The 13,859-nt window shown below is 48.9% G+C and overlaps 1 protein-coding gene across 1 annotated transcript; it reads right to left on the reverse strand.

The window, feature by feature from the left end:
• Window positions 1–2,772: 2,772 nt before the first annotated feature.
• Window positions 2,773–13,718, reverse strand: XNDC1N (XRCC1 N-terminal domain containing 1, N-terminal like). The gene is made up of 9 exons (XM_035115358.2): window positions 13,233–13,718; window positions 12,580–12,718; window positions 11,589–11,744; window positions 11,327–11,490; window positions 9,423–9,499; window positions 8,848–9,065; window positions 5,011–5,089; window positions 4,438–4,604; window positions 2,773–3,665 (listed from the first exon to the last, which is right to left on the reverse strand). The coding sequence occupies exons 1-9, from the start codon at window positions 13,275–13,277 to the stop codon at window positions 3,421–3,423; spliced, it is 1,290 nt and encodes a 429-aa protein (XP_034971249.2). The 5' UTR covers window positions 13,278–13,718; the 3' UTR covers window positions 2,773–3,420.
• Window positions 13,719–13,859: the final 141 nt, after the last annotated feature.

The raw sequence follows: 13,859 nt of genomic DNA on the forward strand, positions 1-13,859 counted from the left end.
CCCTGCCTCTCTCCCTTTGCACATCTGCTCTGCTAGACCCCCAGCCTCTTCCTTCTCCCTTTCCTGCCTCAGGCCATCATGGAAGGCAACTGGGGAATGGAGCATTGAGTGGGTTGCACAATTCTCTCCTTTCATGATTTCCTTTCCAGGTAATTCACCGGGTGGGTTTTGGTCAATTCAGCTTCTGTCCAGTTTCCTCCCCCCCGTGTCATTGCTTGCTTTATTAAGGAGAAGAGTGTGTGCTTCATCAAGTAAAATAAAAAAAATTCCTTCAGTAGCACCTTAAAGACCAACTAAGTTTTTATTTTGGTATGAGCTTTCATGTGCATGCACACTTCTTCAGATACACTGAAACAGAAGTCACCAGACCCTTATGTATAGTCAGAGGGTGGGGAGGGGTATTACTCAGAAGGGTGGTGGGAATGGGTGATTGGCTGATAGGAGTAGTAAACCTGTTGATGACTAAAAATTCCTTCAGTAGCACCTTAAAGACCAACTAAGTTTTTATTTTGGTATGAGCTTTCGTGTGCATGCACACTTCTTCAGATACAGTGAAATGGAAATGTTGATGACTGTTAATGACTGTTAATGACTGCAATTGGTCTTGCAGAAGGTGCTAGAGAGCTTTATCATGTATAATGAGAAAAGAATCCGATGTCCTTATTCAAACCAGGTCTCTCCATGGTTTTAAGCTTGGTAATGAGTTGCATTACCCATTCCCACCACCCTTCTGAGTAATACCCCTCCCCACCCTCTGACTATACATAAGGGTCTGGTGACTTCTGTTTCAGTGTATCTGAAGAAGTGTGCATGCACATGAAAGCTCATACCAAAATAAAAACTTAGTTGGTCTTTAAGGTGCTACTGAAGGAATTTTTTTATTTTACTTCGACCCAGACCAACACGGCTACCTACCTGCTTCATCAAGGAAAGGTTTTCTCCCCCTCTCCACTAGATAGCCAGAGCCCAGCGGGGCCATCCCGCTTGGAGCTTGGAGCGCTACCTATTTATCTACTTGCACTTTGTGCTTTTGAACTGCTAGGTTGGCAGGAGCTGGGACCGAGCAACGGGAGCTCACCCCATCACGGGGATTCGAACTGCCAACCTTCTGATCGGCAAGCCCTAGGCTCAGTGGTTTAGCCCACAGCGCCACCCACGTCCCTCAAATATAAATGATTATAAATGTACAAGGCAATCACATACATAAGTATATAAACCACGTGTCTGAAATAGTACAGGAGAGCAGTCCTGAAGCCATTTTGATTCTCCCAATCCGTTTTGACTCTCCCAAATTGACCTCAGATATTTCTCTGCAGTGAGGAAGGAAATAGGAAAGCCTCTTCATTGTCTTTTGCTTACCTGTCTGAAGGGTGTATGTGTGTATGAACAGGGTGAGCCTGTGACCAGGTTTCAGGAATTAAAGTATTTGCCATCACAAAACAATGGCCAGGCCGCCCAGGTAAAGCAATCAGTGACCATTAACAGATATCCTGGCAGACAGGATTTCTGCTGTAGACCACCTCCTTCTGTGATGTATGTATGATGTTCTCGGGGGTGGTCTTGAGCGACAGGGTGGGCAATTTCAAAAGTCTATATAAGGGCTTGCACACCATTGTTCTGGCTTCCTCCTGTGTGTGGTGAGTAGGGACCCTGTTGCAACAGTTTAATAAAGATCCGGCTTACTAGCTGCTTTGCTTCTCAATATACTCTGGTTGGCCTCTTGTTTTCTCCTACTGATAGGGAACCTCTAGATGGGCTCTTGGATACCCCACAAGGGAAAAGGAGCAGGTTTTTTCTATATCAGCTAGGTTCGATCGCTACTGCCTGAGGCCGCTGTGCCTCTGAATAACACTTGCTGGGAGACAGAGTGGGGAGATTCTGTTTGGAGGCTTCCCACGGGGGAGCAGGGTCCAAGTGCACCCAGTCCATTAGTACGTGGCCGTTGAAGCGGGTGGCATAAAACAGGAGTGGTCTGCTGCCGCCAAAGCAGAATATCATTCAAAACATTAAGCAATTAGAGCAGCTAAGGTGCCATTCAGCATTTTGGAATTACAGCAGAACATCGGTTTATGAACACCTCGGTTTACAAATTTTCAGTTTACAAACGCCGCGGACCCATCTGGAACAGATTAATTCACTTTCCATTACTTTCAATGGGAAAGTTCGCTTCAGTTTATGAACGCTTCAGTTTATGAACAGACTTCCGGAACCAATTACACCCATGCTTCGGGTTAAGTACGCTTCAGGTTGAGTATTCCACAGACCCGTCTGGAACGGATTAATCCACTTTCCATTACTTTCAATGGGAAAGTTCGCTTCACTTTATGAACAGACTTCCAGAACCAATTGTGTTCATAAACCGAGGTACCACTGTAAACCTGGACCATCAGGGGCAACTGGAACAGGGCTGGGGGACCTTTTCCACCCCAAGGGCCACCTTCCCTTCTGGCCAACATTCTGAGGGCCGCACTCCAGTGGTGGGCGGGGCCAGAGCTACAAGCGGGCAGAGCAATGAGGGCAGCTGCTTTTCTTTCCTTTTTAAGAGGTGGCTCACAAATAATAGCAGTGGGTCACTAAGATTCCATTACGGTGGGGCATTTCTGCAACAACAGAAAGTATCAGAAAGAGACGTTGCACATGCCCTGCCCGGGAACGAGGAATATGCATGAAGCTCCCCACTGAATTGTAGTGCAGGGCAGGGGTTCCCTTTGAAATATTGGTGCCTATGAATGTGCGGAGGGAAATTTTTTTAAAAAAGGACAATCGGTTCATTCAGCGACACGCAACACAACTTTTCAGAAAAATCCCCAATTTTTAACAACAAAGATTGTCAGCGGCATATTCCTACAACTGGCCCCTTGGTCCAAATGGCCCTGAACCTGTGGCCTCCACATGTTGCAGAACTTACAGCTCCCAGGGGCCCCAGCCAGGGGGGACAGGAGTTTGGAGTCTGGCAAGCGTTTCAAACATTTAATTCAGTCTTCGGTTTTCGTGCTGCTGGTCTGTACGGGAAAGAGACCAGTATGGGCTTGTGCAGTGCCCGCCCCTCAGCTTCCTTGAGGGAGAGGAGAAGGTGAGCGGGGAAGAAAGCCGCCTTTCTGAGGAATCTTTCCGACAGTCTTGGCCGTGAACTACAGCATCGAATCAGGATGAGCCCCAGCGATCTGGCGTGTGCTGATGTTGGTGAGAAGAATCAGACCAGAGGGAGAGTAACCCAAATAACATGTTCCTCTCCCCAATTACTGGAGTTCTTACTCTCTTCTTGTTAGTCTCACTTCCACCCCTGTGGCAGCACTGTGTGTCCTTTGCGGGCTCCTTGTTCTGGCTACATCCTGATCCCAGCTGACCACCAAACGTGCGACTGAATGGTTAAAGGCTTGACCAGCGAAGGCCGCCTGCCCTGGGGCACTTGCCCCCCATCTACTCGCCCTGTTCTGCCCAAAGCCAGGAGGGTCTGTTCCCCAGGGCCTCATCCGGCTCCCCGCAGTTGCTGGCGTGTCTCTCAATCTCAGCAGCGGGAAAACTGAACTGGCAGATGGGGCAGTGGGCGCAGTCTGCAACAAGCTCTTCCCACGGCGATGAAGGCGAGGAGGAAGAGCTCGCTTCAAAATCCTCTTCTCCACAGCTGGAGGCATGGGCTGGTAAGAGATTGGCGGGGAAATGACCTGGGGAAGGAAGCAACAGGGTCTGACAAGAGCCACCAGAAGCTAGCAGCTCTCCTACCTACCCCTGTCTCTGGCCAAAATCCACTCTGAGGTTGCCAGTCGAGGTTAGAATACTACTGCAACACCATTATGTGCAACCCTCCTGCACGTTGCAAATACGACGGCAATCCCTTTAGCACGGTGCAAAAGAACGCGCTTCTTCCCCCAAACAGCAGGGTGCAAACATTTTTTCCCAACAATTTCTCCTCGCCAAATAGTGCCACGTGTTGCAAATCAAAGACAGGAAACATCAAGCAAGCAAGCAAGCAAGCAAGCAAGCAAACAAACAAACAAACACACAAACACAAAGAAAGCATCCTTTGAAAATAAATTGCTATTCAGCGATTGATTGCAGATAGCAGAGCTGGCCCAAGACATTTTGCTGCCTGAGGCAAAGGACGAGATGGTGCGACCGCCTTCCATGTTCAGAAGGTGGAAACAGGATATAGCAGCATCCCCCAGCACACCCGAGGGCTGCCGGCTAGTTTAGAGGGTGCTTTGCGCCTCCGCTTCTGCCCTCCAACAGAGGGGAACAGCCAAGGAGGTAGTGCTGCTACCCCCCCCCCCAGCTCCCGTCACTTGAAGCAGCTGCCTCCCTCTGCCCAATGGTCGCACCGGTCCTGGCAGGCAGCTTATTTGAATTTGCCACCCGTTCCTAGCGACATGCTTTTTCCAACCGCCGAATCCTCGTCATGTTTGCTCTTTGAGCTCCTCTTTCCATTCTGTTACTCACCCTCACAGATGGGGCACACACCCAACCCCGCCTCTCTCTTTCGAGGCCACCTCTCTTCCTCTTCCTCCTCTTCACCTCCCATGTTCCTCCGTCTTCCCTGCTGGCCAGGGGCTCTTCTCTCCCTTCGAGAATTATCCCCACGCTTGACAGAAGAAGCCGCTGCAGACCTGTGGAGAAGGTTGTTGCTCATTTAAAAGATTTTAAAGTCTCCTTTTATACCACACACAGCTCAGCACACATACACTATTTATTCAAAACGACTACTATGCATGGTGGTATTTTCCCTTTGAGTATATTTTGCCTTCTATTTTCAGGGATGTAACAAATCAGACTGCATTAATTTCTCACATTATAACAGGCTGTATTCAGGTTACTCCACCAGTATCACACCCTTTAGGAGTCCTGAAAGGTTATCTTTTTTCTTTTTCTTTTTGCTAGGTTAACAGAAGCTACAAGATGCAGAGATGGTCACAGATTTGCTCTGGAAAACCACCACCTTGAACCTTGAGCTGCATCTGAAGGGCAGCTGACTGGGACTGAACCGGAAGGAAATTCCCCACACGGCCAAATCACCTCGTCAGGTTGCTGCATGATGCCCGTCTTCGACTTGATTTCGTGCCCCCTCTTCTGGCAGACGATTCCTGCTTGGGCCCTGCAAGATGAACCAAGTCAGCAACATTAGTCATGCAGGGCTAGTGTGTCCTGTAAGACTCACCTGTGGAGTTGACTGCTCCACAGCAAATGAGGTCCCACAGAGAGAGATGGAAACAAAGGACCACCAAAGAAGGGATCTTGCCCAAACCCTCCTCCACAAGGCAGGACTGTCCACCCACTGATGAAAACCCTTATTCCATAGTGGCTGGGGAAACCCAGCCAGATGGGCGGGGTATACGTCATCATCATCATCATCATTATTAAGAGATGCGGGTGGCGCCGTGGTCTAAACCACTGAGCCCAGGGCTTGCTGATCAGAAGGTTGGCAGTTTAAATCCCCGTGACGGGGTGAGCTCCCGTTGCTCGGTCCCAGCTCCTGCCAACCTAGCACTTCGAAAGCACGTCAAAGTGCAAGTAGATAAATAGGAACCGCTACAGTGGGAAGGTAAACCCAGGTGGCGCTGTGGGTTAAACCACAGAGTCTAGGGCTTGCTGATCAGAAGGTCGGCGGTTTGAATCCCCACGACAGGGTGAGCTCCCGTTGCTCTTTCCCAGCTCCTGCCAGCCTAGCAGTCCGAAAGCACATCAAAGTGCAAGTAGATAAATAGGGACCGCTCCGGCGGGAAGGTAAACGGCGTTTCCGTGCGCTGCTCTGGTTCGCCAGGAGCAGCTTTGTCATGCTGGCCACATGACCCGGAAGCTGTCTGCGGACAAACGCTGGCTCCCTCGGCCTATAGAGCGAGATGAGCGCCGCAACCCCAGAGTCGGACACGACTGGACCTGATGGTCGGGGGCCCCTTTACAGTGGGAAGGTAAACGGCGTTTCCATGCGCTGCTCTGGTTCCCCAGAAGCGGCTTAGTCATGCTGGCCACATAACCTGGAAGTTGTACGCTGGCTCCCTCGGCCAATAGAGCAAGATGAGCACTGCAACCCCAGAGTCGTCTGTGACTGGACCTAATGGTCAGGGGTCTATTTACCTTTACCTATTATTATTATTATTATTCTTATCATTATCATCATCATACTGCCATGCTGTCCCCAGTAGCGGAGGTACCTGCTCTGGCACCGGGAGTGGTGTACATCCGGGGGCGTGGCATGCGTCGGGAGGGGTGCACGGCGAGCGCCCCAGGGTGCGGGGGAGGCTGCAATGTCACCCCCCCCGGATGTCACCCGGGGCGGCCCGTCCACCCGCCTTTGTCCGCCAGTGTCTGTACCCCAAGTAGAGATCCGCTGTCACATACAGTGGGCAGAGGGGGGATTTCAGCTGAGGAGACCAGAGCTCAAAGTTGTCAACTTTTTATTGGTTTTATGTTCTAACAACATCAACAATTTATTTATACACCATCTGGCTGGGTTTCTCAGCCACTGTGTGCAGCTCCCAACAGAATATTAAAAACACGAGAAAACATCAAACATTAAAAACTTCCTAAACAGGGCTGCCTTCAGAAATCAGACAGTGGTTTATATTTCCTTGACATCTGATGGGAGGGTGTTCCACAGGCTGGGCGCCACCACCGAGAAGACTCTCTGCCTGGTTTTTATTGCTGTAAACTTTATATATATATATATATATATATATATATATATATATATATATATATATATATATATGATACAGTGGTATACAAACATTTTTAAAATAAATAATTAAAATCGCCACAGCCAAAAAAAGAGCCATTGGATGTGTCTTGTGCCAATGACGAGAGTCTCTGGGGACTGAGCTGGAGACTCACAAGCAGGATCTCAACCCAGCAGTCATGGGGGACGGGGACGGGGTATGCTCAGGGCTACAGGGAGGCTTTTAAAAAACCACTCCCTCCTGCGCTGTTTCAGTAGACGGTGCCATTCACAGGCCACCTGCATTACATCTTCTTTTGTCGACAGACCAACCTGTACAGGGTTACTGTGAGGATGAAAACAGAATATCCTCATCCACGCCATCCTGTTTGGAGAGTGCTATTGTCCCGTCCCCCTCCCTTTTTATCCTTCTAAGCTAAACGGACTAAATTATTTTCATCTTTGCAGGCAGGATAAGATTGTAGCTGATCTACTTTGCGGCTAGAAGAGAGCAGCGAAGAACTGACTGGCCAGAGACTCTATAATGGTTCTCGTCCTCCCTCTAGTGGCTCTTAACAGGCTGTGAGGGAGGTCTATATTTCTCTTCAGTGGCTTAAGCACCAAGTGATGCTTCCAAACCATTTTCAAAGGCAGCCCCACATAAAGCACATCACAATAGCCCAATCTTGAGGTTCCCAGAGCATTGATGATGATGATTTTATTTTATTTTATTTATTATGATTCCCCCACCCACTCTGGGTGGCATCAGAACATACTAAAACATCAGTCATTAAAAGCTTCCCTAAACAGGGCTGCCTTCAGATGTCTTCTAAAAATCAGAAAGCTGCTTATTTCCTTGGCATCTGATGGGAGGGTGGGAGCCATAGCTGCCAAGTATCCCGTATCCGCCGGGAAAACCCCTTTTTTCTTAGCGTTTCCTGGCGGTCTCCCGTTTAGCGAAAAATCCCGGTATTGTCCCTTAAATCGGGATACTTGGCAGCTATGAGTGGAGGCGAATGCAATTGTTAGCAACCCTAATTACCTGGCCATTTTTCTGGTGCCGCTTGCCCTTCTATGGGCATCAGAAAATGGCGGCACCGGCGCTGGAAGTCGCTTTTACGTGTTTCCGGTCATGCGCGGAAGCGACTTCCGGCACTGGCGCCGCCATTTTCTGGTGCCCATAGAAGGGCGAAGCGCCACCGGAAGTTGCGTCACACAACTTCCGGTCATGCGCACGCTGCCGATCCCGGATATTTACGACCCGGACTTGGCAGGTATGGTGGGAGCCACCACCGAGACACCACCGAGAAGGCCCTCTGCCTGGTTCCCTGTAACCTCACTTCTCGCAGGGAGGGAACCGCCAGAAAGCCCTCGGAGCTGGACCTCCGTGTCCGGGCAGATGGATGAGGGTGGAGACGCTCCTTCAGGTCTACAGGGCCAAGGCCATTTAGGGCTTTAAAGGTCAGCACCAACACATTGAATTGTGCTCAGAAACGTACTGGGAGCCAATGTAGATCTTTCAGGACCGGTGTTATGTGGTCTTGACTGCCGCTCCAAGTCACCAGTCTAGCTGCCGCATTCTGGATTAGTTGTAGTTTCCGAGTCACCTTCAAGGGTAGCCCCACGTAGAGCGCATTACAGTAGTCCAAGCGGGAGATAACTAGAGCATGCACCACTCTTGCTAGGCAGTCCGCAGGCAGGTAGGGTCTCAGCCTGCGTACCAGATGGAGCTGATAGACAGCTGCCCTGGACACGGAATTGACCTGCGCCTCCATGGACAGCTGTGAGTCCACAATGACTCCCAGGCTGTGCACCTGATAACTAAAGAGGCTATCCCTTGTCCAGAGAGGGTCATAGTTGGGCCACAAGCCTAATCTGGCAGAATGCACTCTGTGCCACCAAGTCCACCTGCAGTTCTAGTCGCAACAAAGGATCCAGGGGGAAAAAACCCCAATCAGCAGCACAGATCCATCAGGAATCTGGCTGAGTCAGTCCAAGGTTTTAAGATTTTGTCGGGCACTATCCCAGGGTGCTCAAGCCACTCTCTCTGACACGGGCTGGAATATTCACAAGACCAGCTCAACACATCAAACACAGTTTGAATTCCCCCTTGTGGATCTGCCCCCATGTTGGTGCTTGGAGGGGTAGCTTCTCGGCAGACAGAAGTGTCCCCATCTCTCCGCCCCCCCAATACTCACGCGACACAACTGGCTCCTGAGCTTCATGCTGGCTCTGCCCGTCCTCTTTGCTCTCTGCAGGAGGAGGGGTGTAGCCAGGCACCGGGGGGAAGGCTCTTTTGCGGGCACAGGCCCCGTGCAGCACCATCCTGGCCGGGCGGCTCATCCAGGCACCAGGGCTGGAGGCTGGGTCCAGCTGCTGCAGCCGGCTTTTTAGCGCCGCTTCCTGCTCGGTGCTCCTGCAAAGAGAAACCCAACAGCTGCTTCCTCAAGAGGCCACTGCAGAAACCAAGACTCCAGCCTCCTGGAAGCAATGCTGCTACCAAGAGACAGGCGTGAGCAAAAGAACTACAAGAACAGAGTTAGAAACTGGAAAAGGACTGTCTGTTCTCTATTGCTCCAACCTGCCCTGTCCAAAAATGGAACGTATTGCACATAAAGCACACTGGTGACAGTCCAGCCTTTTCCTGAAGACCTAACATTTTTTCAGGCTAAGGTCTGCATTCCCTTCTGTCCATCCTTCCGGGGGCCCTGTGCCAGAGGTGGATGCGAGCAATGGCTGCACACTGGCAATGGATGCACGCGCAGGTACTTACGATGGCGCCTCTGAGAAGAACGTCCTGCAAAAGGCTGCATTGGAGAGCCATGGGCTGCTGCTGGACTCAGAAGGAGCCTGTGGGCAACAAATAGGATGAAAGAAGAGAGGTAACATTTAAGAGATCAATAATTAGATCAATAATTAGCAAACCGAGGAAGTCCTCTGTAAAATACTCCTCTTGTCCCCTTCCTCCCCTCCCCTGCTTCTATAGCTCAGCTCAAATACAAAAAAAATACAGCAGATTTTGCTCGTCAGTATAAGAATGGCCATTCTGGGCTAGAACAACAGCCCACCTGGCTCAGTATTGTCTGCTATCACTGTGCCATACAGAGCATGCTCACGTACGGTTTATGTGTGTGGTACGGAAGCTGCACTTCTCAGGACAGGACAGGGCCGGGCAGAATTATTAAAACAGCAGAGAGCATTATTGGCTGCTCACTCTCCACCTTAGAACAAATCTACCGTGTTTCTCATATTATAAGACACGTCTTATATTTATTTTTTCCTCAAAAAAACACACTATGGCTTATTTTCAAGGGATGTCTTATTTTTTTCCTCCTCCTCCTGCCGCGGCCGGCATTGCTGCTGCTCCTATCACTATGTCTTATTTTCGGGGTATGGCTTATATTCCATGAATGCTTAAAAATCCTGCTATGGCTTATTTTATGGGGATGCCTTAAAATATGAGAAACAGGGTACACCACCAGGTGCCATAGAAAAGCACTAGACATATCAAGAGATCCAATGCACCCTGGTCACCAATTCTTTCAGCTCCTGAAATCGGGACGGAGATATAGAACAATGCAGGCAAGAACGAGCCGTCTCAGGAACAGTTTCTTCTCTAGAGCAATTTTGTCCTTAAATGGAAAGCCTGGACTTTGAAATCATCTTATTTTACTTGTTATTTTATATCGTATTTACTGTTTTTAATTAGGTTTTGTAGTAATTTTGGGTTATGCTGAATGCTTTATCTGAGTGGATGTAGCAACCGAGTAATTTCATTGTTCCCGCAAGGGGACAATGACATTAAAGGTATCTTATCTTATTCTGCCAATCAAAGGCCTCAGGGATGTTCACAAGCAGGGCATCCTTGCCAGCATCTGGCAAGCAAAGCAAGGTAGAACAAGGTCACTCTGCATTTGAATAATGGTGGCTGCTAGGAACAGTAGACCTTCAAAAATCCCTCAAGTGATTTCATATGACAGGGAACATAAGAACCTGCTGGATCAGGCCAAATCCCAGCATCCTGTTCTCGTAACCAGATGCCTGTGGGAAACCGGCAAGCAGGACCTGAGCACTACAGGACTCTCACCTCCTGCAATTCCCAGCAACTGGTATTTAGAAGCATTACTGCCCCTGGCAGTAGAAGCGGAAGATACCATGGCTAGTAGCCATTGAGAGCTTTCTCCCCCATGAATTTGTCTAACCGTCTTTTAAGCCATCTGGGTGGGTGGCAATCACTGCCTCCTGCGAACAAGAGCCGCAATTCAACTACGTAATACATAAAATACTTTCTTTCATCTGTCCTGAATCTTCAGCTTCACTGAACATGTTGAAAAGTTCTAGTGTTATGAGAGAGTGAGGAAAAGCGTTTTCTCTATTCACTTTCTCCATGGATAATTTTATAGACCACCTGGGGGGAGAGGGTGGTTTTTGAGCAGAGAAACAGCAGAATTGCGCAGCCTCCCGATTGTTATTTTAATTTGAAAAATAAATGAATAAATAAATGGGGAGAGTGTGCACACTTTATTTTGTTTTTATTATTTTATTTTATTTATATACACAAACAACTTCACTAGTTTTAATGCCCAGTTTGTGCACAATATTCTTTACTTGCTGGATTTTGGCCCCCATGCTTGCGTAAAATTGCAGGATAGCTAGCCATGACCCATGGATCTGTACCTGACTAGGAATAGAGACTGGGTCTGACTTGCTGTCGTCTGTGTCCTGCGGAGTGCGGATCCGGATGAAGGAGAGACCGAACTGCGTGCGCTTGTTGAAAGGCTGGCTACAAGTGAGTCTGATACGATCCCACTTCTCGCCTAGGGCTGAAGCCAGGAAGTCTCCTGTGGGGCACAGACAGGGAGATGCCTAGCAAATACAACCCAGCCCATTTACAGTCCACATGTTTCTCCGCATGGCTGAAGAGTGCCCACCTTCTTACCTTCTTTAAACATCCGGACTGCAGAACGATTCTTATCCAGCTTTGCATCAGCGGGCATCATCAGGGCTGTGGTGGGCAACAGAGTGAGGTAACTCTGGTCCAGAGGCCAGGAGGATCGCCCCACATCTATCTGAAGGAAGGCAGAGCCACAGTTCCCTGAAGAGCACAAACAGAACATCAAGCTCTGCACCAAAGAACTTGCACCTTGACTATCAAACGTCCGAAAGTTCCCTCCTGCTGGCGCTGCCTTCCTTTCCCCCTCAATTTAGTTGAGTTGCAGTGCACTCATACGGGGTTCATAAACATTCAGACTCGGAGCCCTGCAGCCCGCCCTAGTCTCCTGCTCCTTTCTTTTGTTTTGTTTTCCAAAAAAAAAAACTCATTTATGAATTTTTCAGTTTTGAAGAGCCACTGACTCAGCTACGCAGCCATCACCTGGACACAAACCTACACTGCAATACATTTGCTCAGAATGCCAACACCTCATTGAAGAACATGTTATCTTAACATATTTTGAATTTAAAGCAGCGTGTCACTCGCTCTGTGCTTTTAATCCTGCCTCGCAGTTAAAACATCAGCCCTTAAGAACACAAGAAGAGCCTGCTGGATCAAGCCAGTGGCCTTTCTAATTCAGCATCTTGTTCTCACAGGGGCCAACCAGATGCCCAAAGCACTTCTGCCTCCAACCACAGAGGCAAAGCTCAGCAATCATGGCTAGTAGCTATTGGCAAGCCTTCTCCTCCATGAATTTGTCTAAACCTCTTTCAAAGGCATCCAAGTTGGTGGCCATCACTGTCTCCTGTGGGAGGGAGTTCCACAGTTCAACTCTGTGCTGCGTGAAGAAGGACTTTAACGTTTGCCGAATCTCTCAACATTCAGCTTAATTGGATTTCAACAAGTTCCAGTGTTATGAGAGAGGGATAGAAACTTCTCTCTATCCCTTTTGTTCCCAGAGAGGGGATTCCTTTGCTACTTCCTCCCACATGCTTACCAACATCAATGTAGCCAATGCGGCTTGCGTGTTCCAACTGCAGCTCTGCTTTCAGCTGCCTGCTCCGGTCCTGGGGACAGCTGAGCCAGGGCCGAACCCCTTCTTCAAGCAGCAGGTTCTCCACCGGGGACTTGGGATCCTGCCCCAGAAAAAGGAGCGAGAAGGAACAACTGAGGAGCACAGCACATGACTCTACTTCTGGATATTCTCAGGGCAGTACTCATCCCTCTGCACCCACTAGCTTGCTGCAGAACTGCACAGTCCACTATTTGGCACTGAAGTTGGCATCTCAAGATGCTCAGATCTCTTTTACTGCAAGTTTATAGTCCTTAATTTGAAATGGCATATGCCAGAAGATCCTAGAGCCAGAAGAGGGTTAGAACTACTAGTGGTGAGACTCTGGGTCTAAGCGCCCCATTGCACAGCTAGTAAAATAATAAAAACAACTGGTTACCATTTGGAACACAAAAAGAGCCAGTTATATGATAAGTTAGTGACATGGTATTAATTGGTGTTTTTTTTAAAAAAATTAAAAATATCAACGTTCAAAGCTTTCTACTATTTTTAAATAGTTGTTTGCCTACTAATATACTAGATGTTTTGAGCTCAGCTTGTTTCGTAACTCCCTTAATTTAAAAGAACATGGGGGTTACCTGAAATGTGAAAGACACAACGTATTTGATTTTGACTGGAGCCATTTCCAAGGATTCAGTGAGTCACCCTCATTTGCTCAGGTTTTCATTTCCGCTTATGGGGCTTTCCCATCCCGAGTCCCACCTGGTTGGGGGGGGGAGAGAAATGGGTTTCTTTTCCCCCTGCTTCCGCTTCTTACTCCCTCGGGATGAGATGCCCGGGGCCTTTGCTTCTGTTCCGCAGGTGAGGACGCAGCTCTTTCTCTTCCCGAGGGGGCTTCTCTCAGCACCCGCAGGACCCGGGAATTAACGTATGCAAATGAGGTATCTGAGAAATCTCCCCGCCCCAGGGATCCCGGGAGCGTCTTCCTTAGTTTCCCGGGGTTTCTCAATCTCCCGCCAATACTACCCGCCCCTTGACCCTCGACGCTGATTGGCTGGCTGCTAGCCTCTCCGCGTGACGTCACCGAGGCAGTTCCTTAACGTGTTGTGCTAATAAATAAATAAATAAATGCATTTTACTACACGGTGGAGCCGACTTCGTTTCGAATCACGACGCTAAATTTGTTCCTTATGTTTTAAAAATAAGGAACTCTGACAGGACAGGCCGCTAAGCATGCTGGGAACCGTAGTCCTTCCTCCCGCCGG

The sequence above is a fragment of the Zootoca vivipara genome, chromosome 4, assembly GCF_963506605.1.
Source record: "Zootoca vivipara chromosome 4, rZooViv1.1, whole genome shotgun sequence".
Classification (NCBI taxonomy): domain Eukaryota; kingdom Metazoa; phylum Chordata; class Lepidosauria; order Squamata; family Lacertidae; genus Zootoca; species Zootoca vivipara.

What these genes read in the sequence shown, in the direction of transcription:
- XNDC1N (XM_035115358.2), bottom strand. Translation starts at nt 13,277, where the DNA reads ATGGCTCCAGTCAAAATCAAATACGTTGTGTCTTTCACATTTCAG. An exon ending in CATTGGCTACATTGATGTTG is followed by an intron (nt 11,745 to 12,579) that starts GTAAGCATGTGG and finishes TGTGCTCTTCAG; the next exon opens with GGAACTGTGGCTCTGCCTTC. An exon ending in TTCTTCTCAGAGGCGCCATC is followed by an intron (nt 9,066 to 9,422) that starts GTAAGTACCTGC and finishes TTCTCTTTGCAG; the next exon opens with GAGCACCGAGCAGGAAGCGG.